A 24,996-nucleotide genomic window follows, 5' to 3' on the forward strand; every position below is an offset into this window, starting at 1 on the left:
CAGAGTAATACTTTTCCTCTCTAGTTTTATGAGAACAGGTGTAGAGCAGAATGTTAGGAGTGATCAGATTCTTAAATTTTACAAAGATCCAGATGGCAAGTTGGCAACAATCCTTCCCATCTGAGCAAAGTCAATTTTCCAAGTACCATACCATACACTTGGATGATGATCTATATTTGAAGACAAAACAGTATTCACCAACATTTTATTCTTATATATTATAATCTTTGTGCACGTACCATCTGAAAAATCTTCTATTTTCCCCTTTAATTTAAAATTTTGAGTTATAAATTTAAAGAATGAAAAATTGTTGAGAGGACAGTCTAGGTAAACTACTCAAATTTCTCTTTAATTTGGGATTTAAAATAATTTTCTCCTTTATAAGGATTTTTATTCCCTAGCCAGGACTCCTGTCTCCAGCCCCTTGCCCTCACCACCTTGATCCCTAGAGTTCATTAGAGAACCCGCCAACTGGGAATGCTGTGTCAGGACTCTAGGAAATGGATTTCTAACTGGAGAGGTACGAGAATGGTGTTGTCTTTATGAAATTATCATTTCAACATAAACTCAAACATTAAAAAATTAAGCTGGTATTTTATATACATATATTTTAATGTGAAGTCCTCCACATCTGATGCTTTTAAAAAATATATCTCAATAGGCATACAGCACATCTCAATTTGGACTAGTCACATTTCAAATGCTCAAGAGTCTCATATAGCTAATGTCTACCAGAATGGGCAGTGTATCCCTAAAAAAGGATGATTCTTAGTTATCCTATGACTGAGGAATATTGAACGAACTAAGAAAATTCAAAGAAACACAGAGAGGAACAACTGGAAAGGATAATAAGGAGTTTAAAAGATGAACAACATGAAAGTTTAATTTACCTCTCTGTCCAACGTAATACTGGTTGTGTAAATCTCTCCCGTATCCTTATTTAGGTAGAACACTGGAGGATATGCAGGCTCCTGAGATACGATTCTGTAGGAAACCTTAGAATTCATGGTATTGGGCTCATCTGCGTCTATTGCGGTGATTTTCATCACAAGTGTATCTAGCATTAGAAATCAAGATGACCAGGGTAAGTCCACTTACATGTGATATTATATTATTTTTAATTTCAGTTTGTTTCTAATAGGATTTCAGGTATTTGTCAAAACCACAGTTTAAACGAGGCACTAAGCAACTTAGTGAGAGCCTGTCTCTGGCTCTAAAAATGGATGTGGCTGAGTGGTTAAGTGCCTTTGAGTTCAATCCCTGCTCAAAAAAAAAAAAAAAAGAAAGCACAGTTTACCACAATCAAAAATTTACTTGAATGAGGAAATAAGCATGAGTAGAATAGAGGAGAAGGAAAACAAGATGAGAGCAAGGCTAAGATTGGGTAATTTCCTGCATAATGCTCTTAGAGGGCCTCATATGTGCTTACTAGCTAATACAGAAAAAGATGCATGAGCAGCCACTTGATCCTGTTGTTTATCAGGATACAAACATCTCAGGAGAAGTATAATTATTCTTTTTATTTTGATCAAAGAGAAATCTCTCCTTGGAGTTTTCTATAGAGTACTTCATTGAAATATGTTGTCAAGAAAACTTACAGTAAAAATAATATGTCAGAAGTCAGCAGCTCCATCCAGAGGCCCAAAGCCAGACAGACTCCTGTTTTTATACGCAGAGTTTCACTGGAACAGAGCCACCCCCATTTATTTACATAGTGTCTCTGGCTGCTTTCCTTCCAAAGGGCAGACTTGAGTAGTTGCTATGGAGACCTTACCTGTCACATCAGTCTACCATCTTTTCCCAGGGTAAAAAAGATAAGTTTAAAGTCCTTTGAATTTATCATAAGAAAAGCCTTTCTGAACTGAGAGCCACAGGTTCATTTTTATTTGTCCTGTGGGTAAGAACACTCAACTTCTGTTACAGTACGGGATTTAGTGTTTATTTACACAATGGAAATTAAATGGCATTCATGAAAAATAATAGACTCTTACGTGCTGCACTCAACTCTTCAACAGACCCCACGAAGACTTCCTGTGTGAACACTGGCTCGTTGTCATTGATATCAAGAACCTTAATGCGTAGTTCTAAAGGTTTCTCAAGATTGTTTCCTTTTTCATCCAAAGCATACCCCATTAGCTGAAATCGTGACATAAATAATAAAATTAGTTTTAAGCTAACGTAATTGGGTTGCTATAGCATCAAAAATTAAATCATAAGTATTACCAAAAAAAAAAAAAAAAATACTACCAATAAAATTGTTCTACTTACCAGAAAATATGGTGTTTCTTCTCGATCAAGAATGCTAGTAACATTCAGTTCTCCAGTGCTTGGATTAAAGACAAATATACCAAATGGTGGCTCCGTGATCCCTTTTCCAGTGTATTTGTAAGTAATTTTTAGTCCTCTTTCTTCTGCAATATCAGAATGGATCTAACATAAAAATAAGAGATGAGTGTCTCAAGTTAAATTCTTTGTAGTTTACATTGTAAATTGGTGCACAATTTCTGTTTGAAGTTGTCAAGACACTGAAAGGAGGGACATGGCCAGAACAGGCACTGGCTTCAGGGAACCTGGGTTCTGATTCTATTTCGGCTGCAGCTGAGTTATGTGACACTGAGTTAGCTACTTAACCTCCCTGTGCCTCAGTTTTCTTATCCTTTAACTGGAAAACATCTGAGTGTTTCCTTTTTTAGGGTGATTGTGAAATTAAGACATAGCTGTGTGCACCTAGCAGGGGGAGGAGATAGATTTTAAATTTGGCACATATGGTAAAAATCGCAGAGTCAAAATCACCCTCATTAATCTATTTGATTATCTGAAAATCATTCCCAAGACGGATTAAAACCATCAAGTGCCTCCCTACTTAGAATGCCTCAGCACATCATGTTTCTAATCTGCTAGATATTCTGTAGTTACCATCTTGAGATCCTCTACAAGGCAATTTCATTTGTATCTTTAAATGCTTCTCTGTGGTCCCCTAATGGTTCCTCATTTTCTCCCTTCACATATCACTAAAGTCATCACCACCATCTACCTGCCTGGCCAGTTCACTATTATGAAACTTTCAGAATCAGTTAGTCTTTCTTCCCTTAGGCTTCCCAACAATACACTGGGATTGTTGGGGTTTCAGCTGGGAGAAACCAAAAGATAGCGGATGGGTCCTCCAACCTCCTGCTACACCAGCTCAGCTCCTGGAGTGCGATGGTAAATCTAGAGCAGTCACATGATCATTTTTCACTGAGCTTCTGCCTGTCCTTTTGCCAAATGCATGCCCATACACAATATACAGATACACTTATGTATGTGCATTGAAATTTACATTATAGTATTTATAAGGATATTCTATGTCTTTGCAGACTGCTTGTATGTATTATATAATCCTACTTAGGTTAAAAATAAAACAAAAGTCGTGTGGACAGAACTGTTGCTTTGTATATACATACGTATGCAAATAAGAGTTTATTGCATATATATGTACGTGTTATGGTTTATGTATGAGGTTTTCCCCAAAAGCTCATATGTGAGACAATGTAAGAAAATTTAGAGATGAAATGATTGGGTTGTGAAACTTTTTAACCAAATCAGTGCATTAATTCCCTGATAGATATTAACTGGCTGGTAACTATAGGCAGGTAGAATGTGGCCGGAGGAGGCAGGTCATTGGGGGCATGCCTTTGGGGTATATATTTTGTCCTTGTTGAGTGGGGCTCTCTTTTGCTTTCAGGTATGATATTCTGAGCTGCTTTCCTGTACCACACTCTTCTGCCACGATGTTCTTCCTTATTTTAGGAAAATCTACTGAAAGATTGTATGAATTACTGAGATCTCAAAAAAGCAAGCCAAAATAGAACAAAAAACGAAGTTGTTTGTATATGTACTGTTATGTGGAGCCATACTTGAAACACTCCAGATTTTAAGCAAAACTTGGTGGGTTATGCCTGTAATCCAGTGACTAAGGAGGCTGAGGGCAGGAGGATAGCAAGTTTGAGGCCAGCCTTAGTAAATTAGTGAGATCCTATCTCAAAATAAAATATTTTAAAAGGACTGGGAAATAGTTCAGTGGTACAGTGCCCCTGGGTTCAATCCCCAGTACCAAAAAAAAAAAAAAAAAAAAGGTGGGGGGGCTTTTATATTTTAAAAAAATGTTGCTAGAAGACAGGAAACTTTATCTTCTATTTCATAGTCATAGTTTCTCTTGAAAAAGCTCTTCACATATGATCTTTATGAGATTGGAAAGATGAAGGTAAAACCTGGATTTTAACATATGCATTCACGTGAATGCGTACTGAGCACCCATTGCACACAGGCGTTGGTCAGGGCACAGGCAGGACTCGGGAGCTCTAAGGACTAAGCCAAGCCTTCGTGGAGCTTACACTATACTGAAGGAGACAAATGATTAAGCAAGCAATATTTGATTCAGCAGTGAAATATGCTATAAGCCAACCTGATACAGGTTAAGAGGACAGAGAAAAAGTGGGGCAGGGCAGAAGGAGGTGACACTGTACAGAGAAGGCCTGATACATGCTAATCTTGCAAATTATCTGTGGGGATCAGATTCCAGGCAGAGTGAACAGCCTTGCAGAGTGGGGGACTGGAATGAGCTTGTGGATACTTTAAGAGGATGCAGCAGAGTAGGGAATGGGAAGTGATTGGAACTGGGGACAGAGAGGTGGCCTAGGCGAAGCAGTCAATCATATGGGGGCAAGAGGGTTATTTTTTCCGTTGCCCTGGGAAGTCACTTAAAGGTCTCATCAAGGAGGTGAACATGTTTTGTCTTTTCAAAGGTTTGCTCTGGCCAAATTCTGGAGCATGGGCTGTGTGGGAGGGCTTGGCAAGAGTCAGAACAGCAGGACAAGTGGGAACACTTTTTGTTACGAGGGATGGAGATAACAAGGCCTCAGACTATGGGAATGGAGTTGAAGAGAAGTGCGCAGAGTTTGGATATACTTTTTGGGTAGAAGTGATAGTACTTGCTACATATCAGCCTTTAAAAACGGCATGGAATTATGGTGACATTTACACAAATGGGTAGAATTTTAGGAGAGCAGCTTTAGGGGAAAAACAACAACAAGGGTTTAAGTTTGTATAGCTAACTATGAGGTACATTTGTAGGAGGATTATCACATAATTTATTTTAAAAATTGGACCATTTGAGAGTAAAAAGGGAACTACTACTTATTAAGCTAGGATGACAGGCAGGAATCGAGATGTACAGTCACCCTCCCTCTCAGACCTCAGTTCTTTCCACTACTATCATAAACTACTTTTTACCATAATACCCTCTTTGGAGTACTGTAATGCTGTGTTAAGTTACAATTAAATTACTGCCAGATGTCTCAACTCCTAGTTGAATCAAAACTTAAAGTGAAGATATTTTTTTGCCAATGATGTTGCATCTTTCAGAAAGAGAAAGAAGATCTCAAAGTTGGTACTTGCTGCTAAAAGTCAGCTCTGCTAATTTTCTCTCTTTTTTTAAGCTCGGCTAATTTTCAAATATATTCTGAATATTAAGAAATTTAGTAATTACATAATCGTCCTTAAATTTTAAAGTGGACATAAAAATCCTCTTCCACCACAGTTTTAATCACAGGTGTGTGTTTCATGTTCCTCTTTAGAAGATACCTTGGCAATTGGATTCTTTTTGGACAGATCCTCTCCTTCCCTCAGAGCCACAGGGGCAGTGATCCAGGCCCGCTTTTGCCGTACTAGGTGAGAATGTTTAGGAAGCAGCTGATTTTCATTTCTGGTGTTTAAGGCCTACAATAATAAAATATTGTCAAAAAATTATTACATATAATCGAGCATTTGTATGAAATTCTATAGTTTACTAAAGTTTAAAAATAGTGCAAATTTTAAGGTATATTTTGCATTTCTTACCAAGCTTCATTATTCAAATGATCTCTTATAGGTGGTCAAGAGATTATCTCCAAACCCATAAAGCAGAGAGTTTTGTTTTTCACATTAAGAAAAAAAAAAAAAAAGAAGAAGAAGAACAAAAAGATTTCCTAGAGTGACCAATTCAAAAGGCCTGAAGAATAAATTAGTGGCCTTACCTTACAAATTGACAAGTTAGAATAACAGACCATGTCCAAAATTTCTTTTTCTTATTAGCTAAAAATGAAGTTTCACTTTTCCTTGATGGCTTATGACTTAAAAATAAATTGCTACAATGCTTTAAGACAAAATGTTTGTAAACTATTGATATATATGTGGAAAAAAAACTGGTACAACTGCCAGTTAATGAATTTGTTATCAGGAATGGATGAAGAAATAAATCTCCTGTCTTTTATTTTCATAACTTTAGGTAGAAAACTATTATGTATGTATTTTATGAAGGAAAACTTTAATACAGATGATCTTCTATCTTAAGATCAGAAATGATTATTACACTAGGATTATTTTACCATTTACTAAGTTGGTTGCTGTACCTAAACATGTATTTTTTTTTTGTTTCACACACTGATTAACATTGATTTTTATTTGCTTTTATTTGAAAACCTTTTTCTTAATTTAAACAAATGTAAATTATATAAGAAGAATTACAAATTATGTTAAAACTTATGATACATCTATGTTCATTAGAGATATTGGTCTGTCAAAAATTCTCAACAAAGTTCTGGCAAATTGAATACAAAAACATATCAAAAGGATAGTGCACCACGATCAAGTGGGGTTCATGACAGGGATGCAAGGTTGGATCAACATATGGAAATCAATAAATGTAATCTATCACATCAATAGACTTAATGATAAGAATCATATGATCATCTCAATAGATGCAGAAAAAGGATTCAACAAAATACAGCACCCCTTCATGTCCAAAACACTAGAAAACTAGGGATAACAGGTACTTATCTCAACATTCTAAACACTATCTATGCTAAGCCCCAGGCCAGCAAGCATCATTCTAAATGGAGAAAAATTGAAAGCATTCCCTCTAAAAACTGGAACAAGACAGGGATGACCTCTTTCACTACTTCTATTTAACATAGCTCTTGAAACTCTAGCCAGAGGAATTAGAAAGACAAAAAGAAATTAAAGGGATACAGATAGGAAAAGAAGAACTCAAATTAGCACTATTTGCCAACAATATGATTCTATACCTAGAAGACCCAAAATATTCCACCAGAAAACTTCCAGAACTAGTGAATGAATTTGGCAAGGTAGCAGGATATAAAATCAAAACCCAAAAATCAAAGGCATTTCTGTATATCAGTGACAACTCCTTAGAAAGGGAAACAAGAAAACTACCCCATTTATAATAGCCTCAAAAAAAAAATTGGGGAATCAACGAAAGAGGTGAAAGACCTCTACAATGAAAACTATAGAATGCTAAAGAAAGAAATTAAAAAAGACCTGAGAAGATGGAAAGATCTACCTTGCTCTTGGATAGGCAGAATTAATATTGTTGAAATGACCATACTACCAAAAGCACTACACAGATTTAATGCAATTCCAATCAAAATCCCTCAAAGAAATAGAAAAAGCAGGCATGAAATTCATCTGGAAAAATAAGAGACCCAGAATAGCTAAAGCAATCCTTAGCAGGAAGAGCAAAGCAGGTGGCATCACTATACTGGACCTTAAACTATAGTACAGAGCAATAGTAACAAAAAACCAGCATGGTATTAGCACCAAAATAGACTTGTAGACCAATGGTACAGAATAGAGGACACAGAGACAAACCCACATAATTACAGTTATCTTATATTAGACAAAGGCGCCCAAAACATACTTTGGAGAAAGGATAGCCTCTTCAACAAATGGTGCTGGGAAAACGGGAAATCCATATGCCACAAAATGAAGTTAAATCCTTATCTCTTACCATGCACAAAACTCAACTCAAAGTGGATCAAGGGCCTAGGAATTAAATCAGACATCCTGAACCTAATACAAGATAAATTAGGCCCAAATCTCCATCATGATGAAGCCCTGACTTCCTTAATAAGACTCCTATAACACAAGAATTAAAATCAAGAACCAAGAAATGGGATGGATTCTAACTCAAAAGCTTCTTCTCAGCAAAAGAAACAATCAGTGAAGTGAATAGAGAGAGCCTACAAAATGAGAGCAAATTTTTACCACATGCACATCAGATAGAGCACTAATCTCTAGGATATATAAAGCACTCAGAAATCTTAACAACAACCAACAACAAAATAACAACAAATAATCCAATTAATAAATGGGCCAAGGAACTGAACAGACACTTCTCAGAATATGATATACAATCAGTCAACAAATATATGAAAAAATGCTCAACATCTCTAGCAATTAGAGAAATACAAATCAAAAAAATGAGACTTCATCTCATTCCAGTCAGAATGGTAGCTATTCAGAACACAAACTACAATAAGTGTTGGTGAGGAAGAGGGGAGAAACTCACACTCATACTGCTGGTGGGATTGCAAATTGGTGCAGCCAATATGGAAAGCAGTATGGAGATTCCTTGGAAAACTGGGAATAGAACTACCATTTGACCCAGCTATCCCATTCTTTAGTCTATACCCAAAGGACTTAAAAACAGCATACTACAGGGACACAGCCACATCAATGTTTATAGCAGCACAATTCACAATAGCTAAATTGTGGATCCAACCTAGATACCCTTCAGTAGATGAATGGATGAAGAAAATGTGGTATATATAACAATGAAATATTACTCAGCATTAAAAGAGAGTAAAATCATGGCATTTACAGGTAAATGGATCGAGTTGGAGAACACAATGCTAAGTGAAGTTAGCCAATCCCCAAAAAACCAAATGCCAAATGTCTTCTTGGATATAAGGATGCTGATTCATAATGGAGATGCAGGGTCGGGGAGGCATGGGAGGAATAGAAGAACTTTAGACGGGGCAAAGGGAAGGTAGGAGAAGGGAGCGGGGCACAGGGGAAGGAAAGATGGTGGAATGAGATGGACATCATTACCCTAAGAACATGTACGAAGACACGAATGGTGTGACTCTACTTTGTGTTCAACCGGAGACATGAAAAATTGTGCTCTATTTGTGTAATATGAATTGAAATTGCATTCTGATATCATACATAACTAATAAGAATAAATAAAAATTTTTTAAAAACTTATGATGCAAAACATATCAAATTTCCTTTTATATTTTCACAGAATATCCATTGTTAACAGCATAAAGTATATCTTTTCTGAGAACACAGTTGTGCATGTATGCACACGTGGATAAAGGCCCTTCCCTATAAAACGATCTATATTCCCCAGCACTGATTGGCACTTATTTGTTTGAGAACAGCCATGTGTAAGGCAGCATGGGTTTTAATCTAGTACAACACAGCCAAACTGTCTGCTATGAAGTAAAGCCCCTGAGTCCCAGAGATAGAAATAACCCCTGGGTTCCTTACCTCAAAGTGAAGTCCATTTCCAAAGTTAAAGCAGATCTGTAAAATAAAATACAGACATGAAAACAGAACCACCATTGCCATCCTTAGTCAAAATGAAATGACATTGAATCTTCCTTTGCCCTTCCCCAATGACGAGGGCCAGAGGGAGGAATCTGCCTTCTCCTTGAGCCACACTGCCTAAATCTTAAAAAAAAAAAATGCCTGGAATCTTAAAAAACAAACAAAATAATTGGCCTTGCGAAATTTTAGCCATACCTTGGTTCTTTTCTTCTCACCCTAGTTTTTATGTTCTCTGGGGTCCACTTACTTTTCCTCGAGCCCTTCAGGATGAGGTGAGCCTCCCAAGTATCCCCTGGAGCACATACACACCCCCAGCAGGGTTGACTTCTTCAACACCCCACCAACTCCTTTCTTTAATTCTTCGCAAGTAATATTACAATTTGGATTTCATCATCACAGCATTGTACTATTCAAAATACAGTTGTTTCTTTCCAATCTGCCCCATAAACTCCTATCCTGCTTTCTGAATTTTGCTGTCATTTCTTTTTAATCTGTTAATTGCCTGCAGGTTGTCATTGTCTCCTGGCTTCATCGAAATGAGCACTAATATAGTACGTATCCACATGTGGCTATTTATATTTAAACTGCAATTATTCAAAATTGCAGTTCAGTGGCTCAATAGCCACACAAGCTAATGGCTACCATTTGGACAGGGCAGATGGAGAACATTTCTATCACGAAGACCAGCAGACTGCAATTCTAAAGATGTGGAGGATAGCCAGGGAGTCTTCATTTTCTTGAGTCTTTGACATTCTTGCCTCACATTGTTTCTGGCTCTCTCCTATTCTCATACTGTCCGGGCAACACTGCAGAGAGAAGGCTGTGGTGGCCCAAAGGAATCCTCACATGAATTAGAGTAGCTATAAAGGTGGTGGCTCCTTCTAGGGTATTTACAGTTTGCCCAGGAGAGGACAAGCTGATATTTGTTGTGCAGGCAACCATCTGTTAGCATCCTTCCATCCACAACAGTGTGTCCAGAATACAAATTATGTAGCATCCTTGGCTTTGTCTCCCTCTTATTGTATCCTGTCATAGCATTCCAAACCTCACAGCCCCACCTCCGATCGTTCAGACCACACTTCTGTACCCACTTGCTTTTACACAATGGTCTCACGTTTAATTTGATGGACACTGTATCTTTAATCAGCTTCTCCTTCCCTCTTTCCCCAAGGAGAAGTGTCCTGGCTCCTTTCCAAGGTTAACCAGCATTTGTGTGCTTTGCTTTCAACTCTTGCCCTACCACATTTATCATGAAACTCGTCTTTCCACTGACCTTTCGTCTTCATTTCCCACTGGCTAACCAAGCACATTTAGGGCTTTCTTATTCTAAAGCAGATCCCTCTCTTATTTCTGCTAATGTGTAGCCTACTGACCCACACCCCTCCCTGACCATCATTCCAAATTGAAATAACTGTCTCTATTGCATTCACTTATGTGTCAATTCATTGGAATGTGCCCTTGATTTGGGTTTTCTCAGTCTTGTTTGTCTTTTCCCATCCGCATGTCAGTCAGTTCCTTCTCAGATGGGGGCCATCTACACATATTGGTAATTCTCTGGTAAAAAGTATTTGTCTTCTTTTCCCTCCTATTTATTCAATCATTTACATCTGTTTGGATTCATATATTTATTTTATTCTGCGGGTTACAAGTCAACACTATTTTATTTATTCTGTTCTTTAAACAGTTCTAGCTTTGGCCACTGAAATATCTCACAGGTTGGATTCCATGTCCCTGACAAGTCCCCATTTTTGGGGTTTGAGTGCTTCTTTACTTTCTAGAACTAGATGCTCCAGGTTCCTCTTGTGTTTTCTTCATTCCTGCCTAAGAATCAGCTATTTTTTCCCCCCCAGGGAGTCCTGCCTTCTGAAATTGGAGAATGACATTTAAAAGCCCAAGACCTGGACACAGGTGTAGCATATGCATTACAACATGGTTTCCAGCCTCCTCAGCCACTTTTCTAGGGAAGATCAGTAAAGGTAAGAGATTTTCTTACCTTTGTTATTACTATCACACATTCTGCTTTAATTATTTTTGAGAAGCGGTATTATCTAATGAAAAATGCGTGGCTTTGAAACAGTCACAGCTAGGTTCTAATCTTATTTTTTTTTTTTTGCCAGATGAGTTGCTGAGAATACCATGAGAATACAGGATACATATGGTGGCAGATGTTTTTGGTGGTCTAGCTAACTGCCATTTGTCCTTATCCTCAGTGTTGCAGAACCCCATTTTGTTCAGGTGTCAGGTAGACCCTGCCTGGTTCATGAGTAATGACTGGTGCATGACAGAACATGGTCGCTCTGACAGTGGTTGGTTTAGGCAGAAATGTGAGAGAATTGGGTCAATGAGGGATCTGCAAAAGGCTCTCCTTGAAGATAGGAAGAGAAGCATTCCCACAGTTTCCCTTTTTAAGCACCCAGGAGATGGCTGAGCAAGGATGTGGCATGTGGAATGGTTATTGCCATCCTGTGACCACGAGGAGAAAGCTAACAAAATGATAGATCAGCCAAATTGAAATAGTGATATTACTGAGTTAGAGAGTTGGTCAGACCTGGAGAGCCACCCTATTGTGATATTAAATTATTTTTATGTGATATTAAATTTCTTAAGTGATATTAAATTCTTTTTGTTTAGTCTACTTTGGATTAGGTTTTGTTATTTGCATTTGAAAGCAACTAACCAACACATCTATTTTGCAGAGTTGTTGTGCAAATTAAAGAAATATCACATCAAGTTTAACTTCTGCAGTGACCGAGACTCAGTAAATAGAATTTATGATGGCATTTCCTCAGTTCTAAGTCTTATATGTTTACATTTTTGAAATTTGGCCTTATTCATATCCTCAATTTTCTGAGCCTCTAAAATATGCTAAGTAAAAGAATGTTCTTACTCCATTAGATTCTTACATTCTTATACACAGACAAAAGTGGTTGTATAAGAGCCAAAAAGAAAATCAAAACAGGGTCAGGATGGTAGAGTGATTTAGAAGTGTGGGCAGATTCTCAGAAGGCATTGCTTCTGCCTAGTGCAACCTAAATACAATGAGGGAGCATCAGGGCAAGTCCTGCCAAAGGATTACCAGGCCCAGTGGTGGGAATGGCTTTGGTCACGGCTGGTGTTGATGGAGGGGAGTGTCTCTGTGAAGGTGATGTTAGAGGGACAAGTCAGATCCTGGTCATGAAGAAGACTTTGGATTTTTTTCATAGAAAGCTTCTCAGCTTAGAATGACAGAACTCAAGTTTATGTTTGGAAAAGCTCTTTCCAGATGTTGTATGGAGAATGGACCATAAGGAGACAAGAACAAATGCATGGAGACCACGCCATAGTCCCTGCGGTAGTTGAGGCAACAGACAACCCTAGTTTGAACCCTGGGAGTTGCAGTAAAGATTGGTAGGAAGTAGAGACTTTCCATGTATACTTTGGAGGCAGATGCAACAGAACCTGTGGATGGATTGCCTGAGGGAAAGGGAGTCAAGATGACCCTTAGAATTTTGACTTCATATGGAGTAAGTGAAGTTTCCAGAGATGAGAAAAAAATAGGGAGGCATCAGTAGGGATGGACAGAGGGATAGCATTAAGGGAGGAATGTTACAGGAGGCAAGAGTTGTTTTTACATTCTGTGTAAATAGCCTATCAGTAATGAGAATGGACCTTAGAACGAGGTTTCAGCTGGAGGTAAAAATGGGGGAGAGGTCAGTGAGTTTTCGTTAAGGAAATGGGATGCAAGAAGATCTCTGTCAAGTGGGTGTATATCTCAGAAGCCAGTGTAAAGCAGACAAGGCTAATTTATGCCATTGGAAATCAAGACACTGGGCACCCATGGGGGTGGGCAGAGTCTGAAGGGAGTACCAGAAGGCCAATGGGTGCTGGCAATCTGTTTCAATGTGGTTACTGGTGACAGGACATTTTCAGTTCGTTGAGGATACAGCACATGTTTTTCTATGTGCACTTTTCTGTATGTACGTTTCACTAAAAAAGTTAAAAATGGATGTGCACCTGAAATTTGAGAGTGTCTTGGAGTCTAGGTAAATGGTTCTGCTATTTGCATTTTAGTGACACCTACTGCAGTAGCCTATTTTCACACACTTAATAAGGCATGAGGAACTCAGAACTCAAACATTTGCTTCATACTTGTACGAAAAAATCCATGTGAGTTACACTAATGTTTTGTCAGTTGTAAAACTTATGTTTTTTGACTGAGGAAATAATGACTTACTACTTCTTTCTATAGTAAACCATTTGGATCCTGAATCTCACAGGATACGTTTTGTTTGTTTGTTTGTTTGTTTTAAATTTCAACAAGTAGTTCAAAATCGAGGGTGATTTTGCCCTGCTGGCCCCTCTTCTTCCCCCCACCACTGTGGACACAAGGTTATGTCTGGAGACATTGTGCATTGTCAAAACAGTGGGTGGAGGGGAGACAAGTGCTACCAGTGGGTTGAAACCAGAGATGCTGCTCAATGACCTGAAATGCACAGGACAGCCCTGCCCCCCCAACAATGCTCCAAATGGCGCTGCAAAGTGCTAAGGTTAAGAAAGCTTGACCAAGCTTCTCTGATTGGAAACTACCACAATAACCTGGGTCTGACAGTTAGACATTGTGATGATGTTTATTTCCCAACTGGTCATATATTGCAGGGAATGTGAACAGACACGCGGATGCTCTCTACTTTTTATGTTCTCCACCCAGCTTCTAGCACTTCCTTTTCAACATCTCCTCTCTGTAAGTTGTTGTTTTGCTGATGGGGGATGGAGCCCAGTGCAAGCTAGGCAAAGTCTCCAGCCACACAGCCCTGGGCCAGCCCTCTCTAAGACTGAGTGTTCATCCCACTCCAATGTTGTAAAAGGGCTGCCTGCATTGAAAAGGAGACTGGACAAGATGGACTGTTATTTTTTCTCCCAACCATGAACTCTGTGACTTTTTTCTCTCAAGGAACTTGGTGACAGAAAAATGTCATATGGGATATACCTGAAGAGGAAAAGGAAGCCTTTAGTGCCTATACCTAAAAACATGTTTTTAGATGAAAAGTCTTCAAAGATTCCCCATTTTATAAGGCTTCTCCTTTCTCCCTTTCTCTTTAAAGTTTTTACCACCGGATCCTGTGCATCTTGTAGAAACTGGTCTTTCTGGCAGCTGGTCAGAAAAAACTTTTTTTTTTTTTTTTTGGCAGAGGCATGAAGGAAGGTGAAATATCACTGCAAAACACAATCAATCAATGTGCTCTTTGTTCTCCAGGTCAGCACTTTAGAAATGATGTCCTGTTCTGAAGTCACTTTGATGAGTTTCACAAGCAGAATCTAAGAGGACTCCTGACTCATTAGATGACAGCTGCTCCTGGCTCAGATTCTCTTTCTGAAGTCCTTGGTATAAAGCAGACGATCTTAAAGCGTCCTTCTGTGGTCCCATGATTCCAAGATAAGGTGACCCCTTAAACTTTAACATCTCTGACGAATACATATCCTATTTATTACAGATGAGATTTAGAGGAATACAAAGTAGGTTAAAGTTCTCATTGGATTTTAAGGCATTATTATGGCTTATTTCCATTCAACCAGATGACTTCAGGCAGAATGTTTTAAAATTCTTTGTTTCTCTCTTTTGCTGTAGAGAAGGTCAAATAAGACACCACCCTGGGAGTCCTTGGCTCACCCCCAACCCATGCATTCTTTGTTTCTTCCACAGCAGTAGTATGGGTTAGACCCAGGGCCTCACCCTTGCTAGGCAATCTACCACTGAGCTACATCCTCAGTCCTACCTCCATTCTTAGAATGATTTCAACTTTGGCTGAAACAATATAAAGAAAATAAAATGAGATAAAGGCAATGGATTCTACTTGTTTATGTCCTCTGGTCATAGAGCCTGATTTGTCTGTTTGTACTGATAGACTAGAGATCTAGCCCTTCATAGCTCTGTAGCCACAACGTTTTTGGCACGTTTTGGAAGGATCTCTGTAGTCATAACAACTTACACATCCCAAAGAATTCAAGTGGTCCAGTGCAGTCAGGGTAGAGAAATGATTACTCTGATGAATCTGATGGACCAGCTTTATATTCAAACTTCAGCTACTGAACTTTTCTCCTCTTATTTTTTTTAAGGGGGTGGGTGGGTGGGAAAAATAGTCTCTATAAAATTTCTTATTTTATGAATAAACAGCATAACTTGTTTTGAAAATCCCAGCTTAAATGCATAACTGATAAGTGACACAGACATTTATATATTCCTATAGCAGTCTCAACAGACGATTTAAGTCTTATCATTATATTTTTTCAGAGTTGTGAATTTAACGTATCTCAACGAGCAAGAAAAGCAGAACTTTGAGCTCTACTTTTTAATTCATGAACTCTGAATCTGAACTTTGGATAGCAAATATTTTATATTTAACTAGCAAAGTATATAATTTATCATCATCTTTCCCCTGCTCTTCAGATGTTCACCTCGAGGTAACAAATGTGATTTTAGGTGAGTCATACTGAGGTTAACTCCAAAGAGAAGACATTTTCTTTGTTGTCATTTTATTGACTCAGAATTTTAAACATGGTTTTAGCAAGACTGTGCTACACCTGGCTTGTCAGATCATGCTGTGTATTTTTATTTCCAGTAAAGTTTTGTGTAGTCACGGACAGCTCCTACTATTTCCCTTGGTGTAGACAGATCAACTAAAGGCCCAGAAAAGTCAACATTAATACTCAGTGTCCATTCCCTTGGCTTCTACATCATCTTTAAAAAAAAAAAAAAGACAGAAGTTGCTAACAAATAGTCAAAAGTAAATCTTTTGATATTTAATATTTTCTACTGATTTTCTTCTAATCGAAAGGTTAGGAGTGATTCTCACACTTGAGTGGCATTGGGTCACCTTGATACCACCCAGACTGCTAGGTCCCACCCCAGGGTTTCTGGCTCAGCAGGTTTGGGGTGGAGTCCAGAAATGTGTATTTCTAACAAGTTTCCTGGTAATACTGAAGTTATTGGTCTCTCCAGGAAATCCTGTGTGTAAAATCAGACTAGCAAGGGTAATGGGGGAAGAAGAGATCCTGGGTAATACAGAGACTGGAAAATGAGCCCTTCAACACTGAGATGTGTGAAAAGACATATTCTAAACCAGGAAATTCAGGAACTGGAAGCGACTACCATCACAAGAAGAGCTTCTATTTAAGAAATATTAATCAACTGCTATAGGATTGCTTTAAACAGTCTTTTCCCTTTTTATCTTTTCTTCTAGTTCACGTTTTACGGATCCTGAGAATTTATCATTTTTGAAATATCTTTTCCTTTTTTTGGTATGCTTTTTCTTTAACAGCCACAAACACTTTTTAGAATCAGGCAAAATATAAGTAAGTCTGAAAAATACATTTCACATAAATTGATACACAGATACCATGGGCTGTTTTTATTTTTATTTTTTTTTTGCTGCAATGTGTTTATGAAAATTATACTAAAAAGTAAAATGAAGAAAAACAGAATTTTTTTCCCCCACTAAGTTTATAAAACCCCCAAACTTCAGATTGCCCTTTATCACCATTAGATGGCGCTGGTCTGTCAGAAGGCAAACTTCAGGAAACACCAGAAATTAACAAACAAGACTCCAAGGACTAAAGTGGAAAATAGGCATTTTCAATTGGCTTAAACAGAGCAGACTATCAAAATAGAAGAGTGGAAAATCAAGGACTTCAGAGCATCTGGGTAATTCCCAAACAGTTTTCCAGGACTCTATCTATCTATGGAGTTAAGTAAATATGGATTTACATTTCTTCTGTTTTTCTTTCATAGAATGATTCGAACTTGCAATGAAATTAATATTCTAGTACCAAAAGGTCCGAATTTATTGACAATTAACTATAAAACTGCTATGATGGGACGTCAGGTGACAGCTCTGTATTGACAGACAGGCATTTGGTGTCAAGTATAACTATTCAACTTCACTCACTGTTAACATTCACTAAATCCAGTGCCTGGCACACAGGGGATGCTCAAAACAATGTCAAGTTTTCTTTCTTACACTCTTCTTCCCTCACTCTAAGTTCCTTAATTGTGGCAGAGGGTTGGCAGTTCATATAGACATAGATTATTGGATATACAGTAGAAGCACAATTAGTCATTGCTGAATGTATGAAAGTCAAAAATTTACCAATTGACTTCTCTGAGCATTAAGTATTTCTTCCAAACAAGTGAAATTCAGATTATTATCCCAGTTTTTCAAACATAGAAAGGTACTTTAGCTCATGTTTTTAAAGACTATCTCTGTGTCTAGGGCATTTAGTTAGTTTACAGATAAATGATACAAAGATCCTGCTCTAAAAAAGTTTACAGTTTAGTAGGAAAGTCCCCCCTTAACCAAGAGGGATACCCAAGACTCCCAGTGGATGCCTGAAACCTTGGACAGTATGGAACTGTATATGTACTAAGCTTTTTTCCTAAGTATATATACTGACAATAAAGTTTTAATTTACAAATTAGGCACATTAAGAGAGTAACAACAATTAATGATAAAACAAAATAATCACAACAATATGCTATAATAAAAGTTATTTAACACTTAGAAATTGTTTATATCTGGAATTTTTCATTTAATATTTTTGGATCACAGCCGACTGCAGGAAACTGAACTTCAGAAAGCAAATGGGTAAGAGGGCACACCTCTACACAGAGGTGGAAAACCTTAACTGTGTAGACAACAGCTACAAAAATAGTTCTGGAGAGCTCAGACAAGGTGGAAATTACTTTCTGCTGGAAGGGAGAAGGTGGCAATGAACTTGGCTTTGAATCTGCCTGTGCAGATGAAGGAAGGAAAACACAGATCAGAGACAGCATGCACTGGAACATGGAGATGCAAAGACAAAGAACAAGAGAGCAGTTAGGCACCTAGACGATATGACAGTGGCAAGCAGTACAGAGGGACAAGTTGTGCTAAGGATTGTCATTCATCTTATGGGGTGGGGGGTGGGGGTGCCAACTTCTGAATAGGGAATTTGTCACAAGCACCTCTGAAAGATTTTTTGACATTAACTATGGTGCAGCATGAAAGGCAGGAGATGGTTCAAAGACTAAAATCAGCTCTCACAGGGTGGGGAGGGGGGATAAAAACCACCACCACCACCAACAATACAGGACTGGGGATGTGGCTCAGTGATCAAGGTTTCTTCTCCAGAACCAAAACCCAAAAAAACCCTAACACAAAAACCCAGGGGGGATGTAATGAGGACCAGCACCAGGTTAGTGGCAATGAGTTAGATGGGTGGAGGCAGAGTCTTCATGGGGGAAAACTTGGCAATGTCCTGCACATGGATGACAGAGGAATGAGCCAGAGGGAGCTAAAGTTTTAAGTATGAGTGGTTAGAAGGATGCGATTTTCAGAGGATAGACTGCAGAAACAATAAGCTTAGGTGCCGGGGAAATCCTTTGGGTAGGGAAGAGACACTAGACACCAGTTGGCTGGCAGAGAGGCTCAGTGATACACAGCAGGCTACTGAGGAGCTTGTCGGACATTCATCCACGTGAATGCACATGACCTGCAGGCTGTACCCTCTCATCCCGAGGTTGCCACCAATGTCTTCCAGGCCTCCCACCTTCCAGTGATATATCTCCTCTGTCCCTCTACTGCACATCTCTCCACTGTGCTTGCTCAGAAAAACAGGGTGAGAACTTCTGTTGGGTTCCTAGGGATGAAAGAAACCCCCAAAATTGAGGAAGCAAAGGAAGGAGACATTGGCAGGGATGGTGAGTTCAAAGCCAAGAAGAGATGATTAGCAGTGTTTGGGCTAGGTCCCTTGTCTAATGTCTTAATGAGGACTTTTGGGGTTTTTGAAGAATAGATCATTAAGATGAAACAATGGGTACAAAAAATGATATAATTGTTTTTAAAAATATTTATTTAAAAATATTTATTTAAAAATAAATGTCTTTATTTTATATTTATGTGGTGCTGAGGATCGAACCCAGCATGCTAGGCGAGCGAGTGCTCTACCTCTGAGCCACAATCCCAGCCCCTAATTGTTTTTTTTTTTTTTTTTTTTTTTAAGTTTGCATTGCAGGGGACTTGAAAGAGTAGTGGGAGGGAAGTGTTTTAGAAGTGAGGAAATCTGAATTGTCTCATCTCTCATCTACATTAACGAACATTTACCCTTTCAGTCCCCAGTCAGGTAGCAACTGCTTGACTGATGAGAATAATTCACATACTGTTTGTCCCAGAATAGGTGCTCAATACTTTTTCTGGAGCGAATGAACACATAAAGGCTTAATCAACCACAGAAGTATATCCATTTTAAAAAGGGAACCTAGTGTTCCTGCATAGTGGTGCATGCCTGTAATCCCAGTGACTTGGGAGGTTGAGGCAAGAGGATGGTGAGTTCAAAGCCAGCCTCAGCAACTTAGCGAGGCCTTAAGTAACTCAGAGAGACCCTGTCTCTAAATATAAAAAAAGGGCTGGAGATGTAGCTCAGTGGCTAAGTGCCCCTGGATTCAATCCCTGGTCCCCCCCCCCCACTTAAAAAAAAAGGGAACCTAGAGAAAGTAAGATGAATCCCAAATTAGAACTCTTACTATTTATATTTGCTTATCACTGTTTTCAATGTGGGTGTTACTAGCATTTTAGAGAGAAAAAGTATTCACAACTGGCCAATGCTTCTTGAAGGTTCTGCAGATTGTAGGAGGTTTAGTACCCCTAAACTTTGGGAACAAAGGACTAAAGCATCCTCAGGCACTGACAACCAAATGTTTTCTTAATCCTTTTGCTGTTTCACAGCCCTCCACTCCTGACAGATTGTATCTCCCTCCACTCTGCTGGGTGATTTCTGGCTTCTCTGCTTGTCTGATGACAGCAGACCAAGGCCTGAATGCCTCCTTACCTCACTGGTTTTCACTAGGCTAAACTGTACTCATTTAGTCAAATTCTCTTTCTTTTCTTCCTTCCTTGGTTGTGTTGGGGACCAAAGCCAGGGCCTTCTGTCTGCTAAGCATGCACTCCAGCTCTCAGCCACACCTCCAGCTTACCCTTTTTTTCTTTTTCCACTTTATCTCAATCAAAAACAAAACAAAAAACACCTTTTCATTTTCTGAACAATTTGGAACACCTCCCTACAAACACTCACTTGGCAAATAGACTTTTTTGGCTTCTTCTGTGGGCTTGAAGGCCAAAGTCTCATATGAATTCATCTGCTTCTTACTGTATGTTAAAGCAGTGACAGGCTTTCCTAGCTCCTCCAGAGGACCATACACTCTTGTCTGTAGGCCTTTGCCTTTGTTCTTCCCTCAACATACCACATCTTCTCTTTTTCTTCGTATCATTTCACTAATCATAATTATCCTCAGATCTTGGATGGGATGCCCAGCATTGGGTTGGACGGTCCTTCTGTAGTCTCCATGGTACTGTGTGTTTCTTTATCAGGACTCTTCTTGTCATTCATTACCCATTGGGAAGCTAGCCATTTCCTTATTGTATCCTTTGCGAGACTATAAATCTCATGAGGGCAGGGCGTGTCTGGCCTTTTCATAACACCCCTCTTGTGTCTAGCACATTGCCTAGAACCAAGAAGGGATTCTCTTAATACTAGCCATCTACAGTGATTTCTTTTCTTGTGGGCATTCCTCACCTTACTCCCACACTGTGATATAAATCCTAGAGCTCCAAATTTCTCCACCCTCTTCACCAAGTTTTGCATAAAATAGGTGCTCAATGTTCATAATTTGAAATCAAGTTTGGTGTCGTATGATGTATACATCTGATACTTTTTTTTTTTTTATGTGGTGCTAAGACAAACCAAACTGACAAGATAATCTTTCATCATCTATGGACTAAATATTTGAGAAGTGCTCTCAAAGCTGTTGAAATTTGAAAGAAAGAAAAAGCTCTGATCAAAAAATACTCAAGTAGATCTAAACCTCATTTATGATTTCAATGAAGGCTTCTAATTTTTATTATAAATTGTCCATTTTTTAAAATACCAATCCTTGTATATGCTATATTCACAAACCAACTATTTTGCAAGATTTAGACAAGTAATTAGATCAACTGAGAATTTTATCAATACGTATTTCTGGATCTCAGCCTTAGAGATTTAATTTAGCTTGTCAGAGATTTCTAATAATCAGGGAAAATTTGGACCAATAAATGCTCATTTGGACCACAAAATACTTTTCCTTAAATTTGTTATTTAAAAAAACTTCTGTTAAGAATTGCCATTTTCCTGATTGAGGAGGCTGAGGCAAGAGGACCACAAGTTCAATGTCAGCCTTGGCAATTATCAAGGCCCTGTGCAACTTAGAGAGACCCTGTCTCAAAATAAAAAATAAGAGGGGTTGGAGATGTACTCAGTGGTTAAGCATCTCTGGGTTTAATCCACAGTACCAAACCAAACCAAACCAAAAAACCCAAAACAACAAACAAAGAAAAAACCAAGTAGCATCCTGGTCAGAGTGGTTTCTAGACTATAAAAGCAGCAGTGTGGCTTCCGGTTCCTGATCACAGGAGAGGCAAGCTCCTAAGTGGCTGAGTTCTGCTTTGTGGTGTTGAAGTTATTGCTGACAGCTCAAACTGGAAAAATTTCCTAGAATTACCTAGTCAAATTAATATCCTGAGATAAATCTCTTCTTTAGCTTGTTAAATTCTGTTATCTATAACTGAACTCTGACCCAACAGACTATAATTTATATTCCTTCCTATAAAGAAAGTATTGTTTTCTTTTTTTGTCCCAAACGCTTAACCACTGAGTACGTCTCCAACCCTTCTTATTTTTTATTTTGAGACAGGGTCTCTCTAAGTTGCATAGGGCCTTGATGATTGCATATATATATATATATAAAATTTAGGGGATGGGGTTGTGGCTCAGTGGTAAAGCACTTTACTAGCATGTCTGAAGCACTGGGTTTGATCCTTAGCACCACATAAAATAAATAAATAAAGGTATTCTGTCCATCTACTCTCTCTCTCTCTCTCTCTCTCTCTCTCTCTATATATATATATATATATATATATATATATAGTTATATATATAGTTATATCACAAATAGTACTTTCTATAATGAACAGGATTCTGCTCTTGTCCAGTTGGCTACAGTCACTCTTGAAGGAGGAGTCTATTATTGCCCAATGAGGTAAAAATATAAAATTGCTAAAATGAAAAATTTGCCTAAACTATTTACCCTTTTCTCTGAGTGTACAAATTGGCTTTCTTGATATACCATTTGAAGTCTGAAAGTAATTTCTTTTCTTAGATGGAGAGAATTTAATATTTAACTTTTGAAGTGTGTTAGGTGCTTTGTTAGTATTCTCCTTAGCTAGAAAACATCTAAATGAGAGGATTACGTTTGCTGGAAATCAAAAACAAAGCACAATATTATAACAGAAAAATTTCATTTAAAAAAATGAACTTGAATTGAAAATTACCTCAGCAACATGCACAAGATGAAATGAAATAGAGCATGAAAATGAACTTGTGTGCCAAAAGTCTGGAGTTCCTAATTATCATGCTGTCTCAAGTGAAAGTTCATTGAAATATCTCGATTAGAGTTAGTCATGCTTTTTTTTTTTTTTTTCTCTTTTGCCTTAAAAGTCCATTTACCTAGATATATAAAGATACACACCCATATATTTTTCTCCCTCTCCCTCCACAACTCCAGGATGGAAACTTACCTTTTGAGATTTAGAACTTTTAATTGAGTGAATGTACTTGCATTTTTAGTTTTAATCATTATATAAGAAAACTTTGTATGATTTTGTATCTAATCTCTCTAAAATATATGTAATATATTTATATTTTATATCTGTATATAATCTCTGGAAGATGAAGCCACACCTTTATTAGTACTGTACCTGTCGCTTTATCAAAACCCACTTAACAAACCCCTGTAAGCCAGGCACTTTCCTTAATTAAGATTGCAATCCTTTAATAAACAGAAAACTGAGTTTCACATCTCATTTAATCTTAGAAACCAAATGGAAGAAATCTAGCTCTGGATCTGAACACTGTCTCTCTTGAAAACCTTTTCTTTAAAAGGTCAACCTCTCCCAGTGACTGAGGCAGCCACTGAGGCTGAGGCAGGAAAATAGCGAGTTCAAAGCCAATCTTAGCAACTTTTTGGATGTCTTGAGCAACTTAGACCTAGTCTCAGAAAGTAAAAAGGGCGGGGGATGTAGCTCAGTGGTTAAACGCCCCTGAGTTTAACCCTCCCCACCCCCAACCCCATACCCAAAACAAAACCAAACAAAGTAACATCTGAAAACCCCATTTGATGTTGATGGTTCTACACTTTGATTTTCTTCTATCTTTTAAATGAAAAAAAGAAAAAAGCCCCCAAATATTACGTTTATTTTCTTTAGCATTAGGAAATCGTTTTAAAACACTGACTCTGAACACAAAGTCAAAATCAAAGCTAAAATTTTCTTTATGTGAGTGATTTTCTTAACAGCAATGCAGACTTAACAAAAAAATTTCAGCACTGTAAAAGACATTTTAAAAAGTGACTAGTTTTAGCTCTTGTTCTGCACTCTAACAATGTAGGCGTTTTCCTGGTTTTTCCAGTTCACTGACGTGTATCACGGGTTAGAGAGCCCAAGAACCGAGAACTTTAAGGAACTTGGAAGAAGGCGCGGAGGTGACTCCCTACTGCCTCCAGGATTCTCGTCGCAAAAAGCCTCCTAACAAAGCCCCCATCCCCGGGCAAGGTGTTCCCCGCCCCAGCGCCCACTGCACCCACAGATCAGTTAGGAAAGGACACCAAGGCCCGAGCACAGGGAATTTGGACAGGTTGCTGCCACCGGAGCGCTTTCCCGCAGCTCAGGTGGGCTCCGGCCGAAGCCTACACCTAGCCAACCCGTCCCCACCTTTGGGGACGAGCAGCAGCGCGGGGCAGGCGGGTCCTTCCCAGGCGGAAGCCGGCAGATCGGGGCGCGAAGTGGCGCCCGCCAGTGCACTTCCCGACTGCCGGGCTCGGCGTCTCGGGTCACCGCACTTACCAGGAGAAGCAGCAGCACGCACGGGCGCCCCGGGCTCCGCGCCATCGCAACCTCGCTCCGCCGCGCCTTGCCCTCTGGCCGCTCGCCGCTCCACACCGCCCTCTCCCCGGCGCCCAGCGACTGCAGCTCCGACTCCTCCCAGGTCCCGGTGTTTCCTCCACGCCCCGAGGCCTCCTCTGCCTCTCCTGCCTCCGGGGCCTCCCTATCCTGCCCCAAGGCGCGGTTCCACGCGTACTCGTCCTGAGAAAATGGAGCCGGGGGACCCGCGCTGAGCGATCGCGAGGAGGTGGGGTGAGCGCCGAGGAGGGAGGCGCAGGGCAGACTCCCGCCCTGGTCTCACACGCACCTGGGACCGTGACGTCCCCGGGCAGGGGACTTTGGGTGGCAGGCCCCGCCCCACCGTTCCCTTTCCTGATCCCCTCCTCTTCGGGGATGGCCGGGAGTGAGAGCTTTCCGGTCATTTGCGGGCCCCTACTGGCTTAGTGGAACGGAGACCTGTTGGGGTGTCATGATCGCAACCAGCCGCAGCGAGGCCTGGTCCCCACTACTACGGAAAGGTCCGGCGCTTGGTGAAAGTGCTTTGGGCTCAGATCGCAGAGGGCGCGAAGAGACTGGTGAC

General features: G+C 39.3%; 1 protein-coding gene across 1 annotated transcript in view; it reads right to left on the reverse strand.

The window, feature by feature from the left end:
* Nucleotides 1-24,448, reverse strand: part of Dsg2 (desmoglein 2) — a 46,721-nt gene extending 22,273 nt beyond the window's left edge. Inside the window, exons 1-6 of the mRNA XM_076836831.2 lie at nucleotides 24,378-24,448; nucleotides 9,373-9,408; nucleotides 5,623-5,757; nucleotides 2,269-2,430; nucleotides 1,992-2,136; nucleotides 891-1,057 (exon numbers count right to left, since the gene is read on the reverse strand). Of these exons, the coding sequence (XP_076692946.2) occupies nucleotides 891-1,057; nucleotides 1,992-2,136; nucleotides 2,269-2,430; nucleotides 5,623-5,757; nucleotides 9,373-9,408; nucleotides 24,378-24,422 (690 nt within the window). The 5' untranslated portion in view covers nucleotides 24,423-24,448. The remainder of the gene's footprint in view (nucleotides 1-890; nucleotides 1,058-1,991; nucleotides 2,137-2,268; nucleotides 2,431-5,622; nucleotides 5,758-9,372; nucleotides 9,409-24,377) is intronic.
* Nucleotides 24,449-24,996: the final 548 nt, after the last annotated feature.

The sequence above is a fragment of the Callospermophilus lateralis genome, chromosome 17 (genome assembly GCF_048772815.1).
Source record: "Callospermophilus lateralis isolate mCalLat2 chromosome 17, mCalLat2.hap1, whole genome shotgun sequence".
NCBI lineage: Eukaryota > Metazoa > Chordata > Mammalia > Rodentia > Sciuridae > Callospermophilus > Callospermophilus lateralis.